The sequence below is a fragment of the Portunus trituberculatus genome, chromosome 11 (genome assembly GCF_017591435.1).
Source record: "Portunus trituberculatus isolate SZX2019 chromosome 11, ASM1759143v1, whole genome shotgun sequence".
Taxonomy (NCBI): Eukaryota; Metazoa; Arthropoda; class Malacostraca; order Decapoda; family Portunidae; genus Portunus; species Portunus trituberculatus.
In genome coordinates, this window is record NC_059265.1 from 2,014,152 (window position 1) to 2,023,636 (window position 9,485).

At 43.6% G+C, this 9,485-nt stretch overlaps 1 protein-coding gene across 5 annotated transcripts; it reads left to right on the forward strand.

Annotated features, from left to right (window-relative positions):
- Positions 1-308: 308 nt before the first annotated feature.
- On the forward strand, positions 309-9,051 carry LOC123502279. 5 transcript variants are annotated; one of them, XR_006673857.1, is made up of 3 exons: positions 309-407; positions 8,050-8,325; positions 8,652-9,049. XR_006673857.1 is itself a non-coding variant. In XM_045251502.1 (2 exons), exons 1-2 carry the CDS (start codon positions 8,457-8,459, stop codon positions 9,021-9,023), a joined length of 447 nt encoding a protein of 148 aa, XP_045107437.1. In that variant the 5' UTR covers positions 8,394-8,456; the 3' UTR covers positions 9,024-9,051. The 5 variants fall into 5 exon arrangements, 1 of the variants encoding a protein (XP_045107437.1); XR_006673860.1 differs by lacking the exon at positions 309-407 and adding an exon at positions 6,407-6,677 and having other exon boundaries at positions 8,050-8,228; positions 8,652-9,051; XR_006673856.1 differs by lacking the exon at positions 309-407 and adding an exon at positions 6,426-6,677.
- The last annotated feature ends 434 nt before the right edge of the window (positions 9,052-9,485 follow it).

Sequence of the window (9,485 nt, forward strand, 5' to 3'; positions counted from 1 at the left end):
TTCTTTATTCTATTATTGATCTCATTTATTTACCTTTATCTCTCTCTCTCTCTCTCTCTCTCTCTCTCTCTCTCTCTCTCTCTCTCTCTCTCTCTCTCTCTAGGGAGTGGGGCGGAGTCAGCGGAACGTGGGGTGTTAAAGCGGGTGTCCACAATAGTGGACAGGAATTTTCTTAATGAAGGCGCGGCCAGATTTGATTAGTTTGTCGTCAAGTACAGTAAACTTGTCGTTTTCTTTCCTACAATGCCAACAAACACTCTCTCTCTCTTACATCATTAGTGGTCAGTGAACGTTTTGTGCTAACTTTGATAGGATCTCTGCCAGACACCGCAGCTCACCAGTCACCTCCACCACAAGTGTGGACCCCGCTACAGAGACCACCACCACTCATAAGCTTGATCTAACAGGTTTGTTTGTTTTTTTCATTCTAACGTGCATGATGATGTTATCTCTATGCATTTGTGATAAGCATGATAAATAAACGCTGGATGCAGAAAAATGCAATGCAAGTATGTGTCATACAGTGGCCGTTCGGCGTGGAGCAGCCTGGCAACGCCTGAGCCAGTGTGTACAATGCAGTGAGCACCGCACACACACACACACACACACACACACACACACACACACACACACACACACACACACACACACACACACACACACACACACAATAATAATAATAATAATAATAATATATATATATATATATATATATATATATATATATATATATATATATTTATTTATTTATTTATTTATTTATTTATTTTGTTTATAAACTAATTGGTGTCCAGACAAATATTTATAGTGTTTAAAGTAAAAAAAAAAAAAAACCTTCCCCTACATATTGTCAATAAACTGTAGTTTCCTTACAAATTGGTATTTTCCCGTCGGTATTCCCTACCCCCTACATTAGGCTAAAATGACCTACTGAAGGGGATTTCCCCTACGAGTGGCAGCCTTGTTTGGTATTTACAAGTGAGCTTGTGTTGTCTTTCATTGCTCATGTTGTTATTTATTTAGTTATGTTGTTATGGAGTTAAGTGAAGCCTGTATTATGAAGTGTCAACCCGGTATTGCCTGATAAAATGATGTGGTATTCGGTATTTACAAGAGAGTTTGATGAGGCAGTGCACGACTGTTGTGAAGGTGATGATGGTTAACCTCTTCAGTACCAGGACGTGTTTACATATTCATTCTGCTTACTAACTGGTGGTGTTTGACCACTAATCTTTTGACCTCATACACCCTTCCTCACGCAAACTAAATACTCAAATCGCACTACAACCTAAAAAATGTGTGTCAGTATTCAAGGGATTAACTGCCTTGTAATAGCCCCGCCAGTCACTCATACTACTACTACTACTACTACTACTACTACTACTACTACTACTACTACTACTACTACTACTACTACTACTATTACAAAAACAATCTTTCTACTACTATTACTACTGCTGCTGCTACTACTACTACTACTACTACTACTACTACTACTACTACTACTACTACTACTACTACTACTACTACTACTACTACAATCTTTCTACTACTGGTGGTACTACTACTACTACTACTACTAAAAACAATCTTTCTACTACTGGTACTACAACTACTACTACTACTACTACAAAAACAATCTTTCTACTACTACCACTACTACTACTACTACTACTACTACTACTACTACTACTACAAAACAATCTTACTACTGCTACTACTACTACTACTACTACAAAACAATCTTACTACTATTACTACTACTACTACTACTACTACTACTACTACTACAAAACAATCTTTCTACTACTACTACTACTACTACTACTACTACTACTACTACTACTACTACTACTACAAAAAACAATCTTTCTACTACTCGTCGTCGTCGTCGTCGGCTCACACTCGTGTCCGAGTACTGGGTCCTGTCGTTAGTCAAACGTCTCCTGATAAAGAGAGGTGGAGGAAACGACAAAATGCCAGTCGCTGAGTATATTGTTTTGGGTGGTCGTGGCTGCGCGACGGCCACGCACACACACTTGGCCCACATCGTTTCCACCGCGGCTCAAGACAGATGAGACAGGCAGCTTCTAAGATGTTGGTTGCATCGGGCTGCCGAGTTCTTGATGTGTCAAGGCCCGCCTTGTCGCCTGCCCGCCAGGCGCTGCCCTCTTCCGCCGGCGCTGGATAGCTCCGTCGTTGGGGTCTTGTTGGTTTGATTTTGGAGTCTTCCTGCTCCTAGCCTTTGCCTTCTACTATTTCTACTACTACTACTACTACTACTACTACTACTACTACTACTACTACTACTACTACTTTCTACTACTACTACTACTACTACTACTACTACTACTACTACTAAAACAATCTTTCTACTACTACTACTACTACTACTACTACTGCTGCTACTACAAAACAATCTTCTGCTACTACTACTACTACTACAAAACAATCTTCTGCTGCTACTACTGCTACTGCTGCTGCTGCTGCTGCTGCTGCTGCTGCTGCTGCTGCTGCTGCTGCTGCTGCTGCTGCTGCTGCTGCTGCTGCTGCTGCTGCTGCTGCTGCTGCTGCTGCTGCTGCTGCTGCTGCTGCTGCTGCTGCTGCTGCTGCTGCTGCTGCTGCTGCTGCTGCTGCTGCTGCTGCTGCTGCTGCTGCTGCTGCTGCTGCTGCTGCTGCTGCTGCTGCTGCTGCTGCTGCTGCTGCTGCTGCTGCTGCTGCTGCTGCTGCTGCTGCTGCTGCTGCTGCTGCTGCTGCTGCTGCTGCTGCTGCTGCTGCTGCTGCTGCTGCTGCTGCTGCAATGCTGCTGCTGCTGCTGCTGCTGCTGCTGCTGCTGCTGCTACTACTGCTGCTGCTGCTGCAAAACAAACTGCTGCTACTACTACTACTACTACTAAAACTGCTCTTCTGCTGCTGCTGCTGCTGCTACTACTACTACTACTACTACTACTACTACTACTATAAAAACAATCTACTACTGCTGGTACTACTACTACTACTACTACTACTACTACTACTACTACTACTACTACTACTACTACTACTACTACTACTACTACAAAAACAATCTTACTACTACTACTACTACTACTACTACTACTACTACTACTAATAAATAATAATAATAATAATAATAATAATAATACCCATCCGTACCTACCCATAGGGCGTTGGCCATGTCTGCCGTGAGACTATGCCAAATCTCCAATAAAAACAAGCTACTCACTGTCCTGTAGTCATAGCATTATAAAAAAAATATAACGTTCTCAGAACATTCAGAAACCTTAATTAAGTGGTAGATGATAAAGATAATTGTCATATACGAAAATAAATTAAGCTAGTTCATATACATGGACGGTGATGTGTCATAATTATCAGGTCAGGCGACGTTGCCACTCACGACCCAGGTGGAATTTCCCGTGGAGGTTGGGGGGGTGAGTCAGGTCGCCACGCACGTGTCGCTTCACTTCTCTGGTCATTACCATGGAAGGACCCCTGACGCTTACCGTTATACACTGTCTTGCGCAGCCAGACCAAGGCATTCACCACCATGGAAGGACCCCCTGACGCTTCCCCGTCATACACTGTCTTGCGCAGCCAGACCAAGGCATTCATATTCCGCCTTAATAGATATTTCTTGCAAGAGAAAGCAAATCGGGCAACACTCTTACCTTTGACTCAAGCAAGGAACCACTCAATATATTACTCTGTTTCTACTCGTATGTGCACTTATTTGACAAACATGTAAATTACTTGTCTCATTTTCATGTATATAACCAGAATCTTTATTGCATTTAATGTACTATATAGCTGCATAGGTATTTGGGTCTCTTCTGACTTCTTTTAGTGAAGTAGAGAACGATCATCACTCCGTTTTCTTTGAAGAAGGTACTGTTATAGCAGTGGCATCGTCGCACCCAAGAGGACCCACAATCTTTCTCCTACTACTACTACTACTACTACTACTACTACTACTACTACTACTACTACTACTACTACTACTACTACTACTACTTACTACTTTCCGAGGCGTGAGTTACGTGATGACACGCACAGGAACTCGTCCTTACACGCACAAAACACGTTTAAAATTTGTGAAGGTGCCCCGCCCGTTGACGACTGTTGTGGTGGTGGTGGTGGTGGACGATAAGGCTTAATGTAGGCGCTCGCTGGACGCACGCTGCTCATCACGCACGCACTCACGTACGCACACTCATTCACACACGCTCATTCACACACACACACACACACACCCGGTAGCTCAGTGGTTAGAGTGCTGGCTTCACAAGCCAGAGGACCGGGGTTCGATTCTCCGGCCGGGTGGAGATATTTGGGTGTGTCTCCTTTCACGTGTAGGTGCTGTTCACCTAGCAGTGAGTAGGTACGGGATGTAAATCGAGGAGTTGTGACCTTGTTGTCCCGGTGTGTGGTGTGTGCCTGGTCTCAGGCCTATCCGAAGATCGGAAATAATGAGCTCTGAGCTCGTTCCGTAGGGTAACGTCTGGCCGTCTCGTCAGAGACTGCAGCAGATCAAACAGTGAATTACATACACACACACACACACACACACACACACACACACACACACCAGTTATCTCGTCTTCTTCAATGACACTCAACTGTTCCCTCACTTCTATAGACTGAACATCCTGGCTCTGTCATTTACTTCTACTAATCTAAACTGGGAATCTTCACACATCATCACATTAGAACAATATAAACACTCCCTATGAAATGAGGCGTCTTCAGTATTCTCCGCCAGTTTTCCTCTCCCCCCCTGCTGGTAACTCCCTCCAAGTCAGCAGTATAGGTAAGCTTCACATACATATATTGTCTTAGATAGGCTGGCTGTTCCTCTTACCTATCTTTCTTTTCTAACTGACTGTCCTCACCTTTACTCTCATCGCCTGATTGTTGTGGCATTAGTGATTGTTGTTGTGAGTGGTTGTTAGTGTTATTATTATTGTTATTATTATTATTATTATTATTATTATTTGTACTACTACTACTACTACTACTACTACTACTACTACTACTACTACTACTACTATCATTATTATTTTATTTTTTTTATTTATTTATTTATTTATTATTATCATTTATCGTACTACTACTACTACTACTACTACTACTATCATTATTATTTTATTTATCTATTTATTTATTTATTTAATATTATTATTTTACTACTACTACTACTACTATATTATCACCATCATCATCATCATCATATCATTATCATCATCACTACAATCACCATTATCGGCGGTGTAATAATTCAAAGAAGCATAGGTCACCAGCTCCAGCCCTGCAGGTCATTAACTTGGTGACCTCCAAAGACCCTTGGTAATGTCAACAAAATGGTCTAACCGTGCACAAATCTCAAGGTAAAAATGTGTCCCAGTACTGAAGGGGTTCATTAAGAGAGGTAGCTTAATGCCTCCTCGCTCCTGCCTAACTGCCTGACTGGCTAACAATCGCACCAGCTCCATCACCACTCTCGTTAATGGCCACAGTCTTCACTATCTTAATCCCCACGTAAGTTTGTGAAGCTGTATAAAGTCACCCAGTAGTAAGCGTAGAGCATGGATATCGTAATGTGTCACGGTACTGAAAGGGTTAGCTATCCATTCTTCTAACGTGTTGCATTTCCGTCTTTACAACTCAATTCAACTCAAGCTTCCTTAGAAAAGTGATCCGTTCATGATACGTTTTTACTAATTTTTTTTAATATTGATTCGTTGATTTGCAGGCAGGGTTCACTTGGAGAGAGAGAGAGAGAGAGAGAGAGAGAGAGAGAGAGAGAGAGAGAGAGAGAGAGAGAGAGAGAAAATTGTTATTATATATTATACTCATTTCCCGTTAATGATACTTTTTTTTTTTTTTCGTTGATTTACAGGCAAGGTTCACTTGGAGGGAGTCGTGAGAGAGAGAGAGAGAGAGAGAGAGAGAGAGAGAGAGAGAGAGAGAGAGATTATTATTATACTCATTTCCGTTAATGATACTTTTTTTTTTTATTCGTTGATTTACAGGCAGGGTTCACTTGGAGAGAGAGAGAGAGAGAGAGAGAGAGAGAGAGAGAGAGAGAGAGAGAGAGAGAGAGAGAGAGAGAGAGAATATTATTATTATCATCTTATCATAATCATTTATTACGAAGGAAGCTTCAAACTGTTACAACATAATGATAAAAAAAATCGTGTATATTGTAAGTACTACACGGAAGGTGAGAATGCTTGATGAAACAAATTAATGCAATTGAGTGTGTGTAATGGTTGGTTTGGAAGGAGTTAAAGAGCGTGGCTAGTTTATATCCAGGTGGTGGACCAGTGGTTAGGTTCACTGGCAGCGTTTCATATGCTCGTTTGCCCTCAAGTTGCTCTTTCCTTATTGGCAGGTTGGGGGGGTGAGACAAGAACGAAGCAACGTCAGCAGTAGCTGGAACAGTATTAATCCAGACACCACGCTCGCTACATCTCTCCAGCCACCATGCCACCACCGACCCCTCGAGTGTACGCAGCCCAGTGTCCGTCTGTCTTGTCGTGGGCGTGACGTTCAGCAGCGGCAGGAACAGCAACGGGAAGCTTGATCTGCGTGGGTCTTCGTGCGGCGGGGTGACGTGCCGCTGCTGTGAGATTATCGGACCACAGCACAGCACAGCACAGCACAGAGGAGGAGAGGTTAGTGGTTTTTATGTAAACGAATAGTGTAGGTGTGAGGTGTTGGGTGTTGTGTGCGCGTTGACACTGCAGTGGTGATAGGAAATTGTTAGTCAGTAACTTGAAGGTTGTTAGGAATGTTGAATGATAAAGGATAACTGGGTATGTGTAGGATGTGCACTGCGTCTATTGGAAGGTTAATTGTACGATGTCTGTGTGTCAATGTAGGATGTATCAGGAACCATCGCTACGTGTGGATGTTAAATTTACTTGTAGATGACAATAAGGGCAGATGGTCGTTCATTCACTAGTGTGGTTAGAGTAACGTGGGTTCAGAATAGATTTGTGTAATGGCTGTAACAAGTGTAGTGTTTTCGTGGTCATTGTAGTTGTGTAGGAAGGAAGAATTACGCTTAACCTCTTCAGTACTGTGACGCATTTTCACCTTGAGATGTGTGTACGATTAGATCATTCTATTGATATTACAAAGCGTGTATGGATGTCACAAGGTTTCTCAAGTTGTATAAAATCACCAAATAGTAACAAGGAATATGAAAACGCGTCTTGGTGCTGAAGGGATTAAACGGGTCGCGTTACTATAGAACTCCTTTAAGTAAGTTGTATTTGAGGCTAAAATGTTTCAGGTTAGTCATTGTGGTTCCCTCGTTATAGAATAGGTACCAGAATCGGCGAAAAGAATGAGTGGACAGGATTTCCTAACGTAACGAGGCTGGTGTTTCAAGGTACGTGCATTAGAAGCGAGATGTGGTAGCATAACGATAAGTTTGGGGATATAACCATGAAATTAGTTCTTGAAGTGGTAGGCTGGCGTAAATGGTTCGAGGTTCACGAGTGACGGTGGGAGGGTTTGTGTGTGTGGGGGTTGAGAATGGCTGGGAGGAATGAAGTGAGCGTGAATGGCTCGTGGCAAGAGGAGGCAGAGTGGGAACTAACTGAATGCAGTGTGATAAAATAGAAGACAGAAGGGATGGATGGTGTGGTGCGAGTGTTTGGCTGGGTTAGGGCACTGTGAAGACGTGTAACTGAGTAGAGACGAGTGAAAGGTTGGCTGAGGCAATGGTTGAGTTTTAGGACAGACAGATGGGGGAATAAAGTGTTTAGAGTGAGTTTGGGCACATTATGGATGGAAGTGAAGACGTGAAGGGAATGTGTGGTGTTGGTCATTTAGAGATAATTAGTGAAAAAGATACTGCTGTTCATGTTTTTGTGATGGTATTGGTGGTGGTAAGAATACGTAGAATGAAGAGTGAAAGGCTGATTGAGGCAGTGAAGGAGTTTGCTTAGGGTAATCTTGCTTGTTAGCTGTAGGGATAATTAGTGAACAAGTAAACAAGGTACTGCTTTGTTCATGCTTATTCTTGTCCCATTACAGGCGTTGACGATCCAAAGGCCTGACTCCACAGCGGTAATGAGCCTCGTCTACCTTGCACTTTGACGGACAACGCTCACTACCAACACTTCTAGAAGCCTCCGCCGTAAGATTGCATCGCGCACACGGTCTACTCTTAACGACCGCCACCGCCGCTGCCGCCGTTGAGGGAGACTGGCTGGGTGAGTGGGTGATAGAGGCGAGGCAAGTGTGGTGAGGCGGAGGATTGGAGACGAGAACCTACAGATGACGGCAGACACGGAAGATTCCACTAACCAGGTAGATGAATGTGTGGCAAGATTGGTTGTGTGGGTGTGAGGATCGGGTGTGGGGAAGTTTGAGGGGTTTGACGTGGTGTGGTTTACTGAGACGCGTGGGAGATGTGAGAATGAAGGGATGGGAGTGTCAGGATGGTGAAGGGCCAGGATGCTACGTCACACGGGAGACGCTGGGAGGAGAACGAGGGAGAAGGGTGTAACTGGAGTGTAAGTGGAATAACGATCGAGGAGGGCGAGTGAGAGGCTGACTGAGGCAGTGAAGTGTGTATTGTAGGACAGTGTGGCGTGGTACATATGGAGATAATCAGTTCATTTTCTCCATTACAGGAGTTGGTGATCCGAAGCCGTGACTGCAGCGATCCCGTGCGTCCTGCACCATCAAGGAAGGACTCTCTGGCTTCGCACTGGGCCTACATTGACCGTTGCCGCCGCTGCTACCGCTACTCGGAGGGGCACTGCCTCGCATTGGGCCTTCACTGCCGTCCCGCTAATACACGTGTCGCCGTCGCAGCTACTGGCACTGAGGGACTTCGCCTCGCAGCGGCCTGGCAAACACCTGCTACACCACCACCACTAACTCCACCGCAGTCCAGAGATTCAGCTTCGCATAGCAGACATCCTCCTATTCAACGCTTGCTGCCACTACCACCTCATTATGGTGGTGTCACTGTACTTGGATCTGTTGTCACTACTGAATAATAATGTGTAAAAAATCTTTTTGTTTCGGTAAATTTCCTTTCCTGGGAATATTTGTGGGTTGTGGGTGGTTTCAGTGAGTAGTCGCCTCAAGCTGGCTTGGATCCGTCTGACACCAATATTGCCTCCATTGACCACCACCTACACTCGCTCTAAACGATCACACCTCAGAAATAAAACGCGCTAGATTTGAAGCTTTTTCTATTTATTATCATAAGCAATACAAAAAAAAAAAGTGGTTGTTAGGAAATGAAACTAAAGCGAAAAAGTTACATGACATCAATAACTTAATGTAAAAATGGTCCCAAAATACCATCTGGCTGAAAAATCTTCAAACGGTCTACATAAAATACAGCACTACTGGCCAAAAACACTAAAAATGGTAAAAAATCTAGAAAAAAATGGTAAATCAAGAAAAAATGGCAAAAAAAAAAAGCCGAAAAACGGGCCCTATATCGTACTACA

Coding starts and splice junctions, on each gene's coding strand:
- LOC123502279 (XM_045251502.1), top strand. CDS start 8,457: ATGGTGAAGGGCCAGGATGCTACGTCACACGGGAGACGCTGGGAGGAG. Junction 8,532..8,651: donor GAGAAGGGTGTAACTGGAGT/GTAAGTGGAATA, acceptor TCTCCATTACAG/GAGTTGGTGATCCGAAGCCG.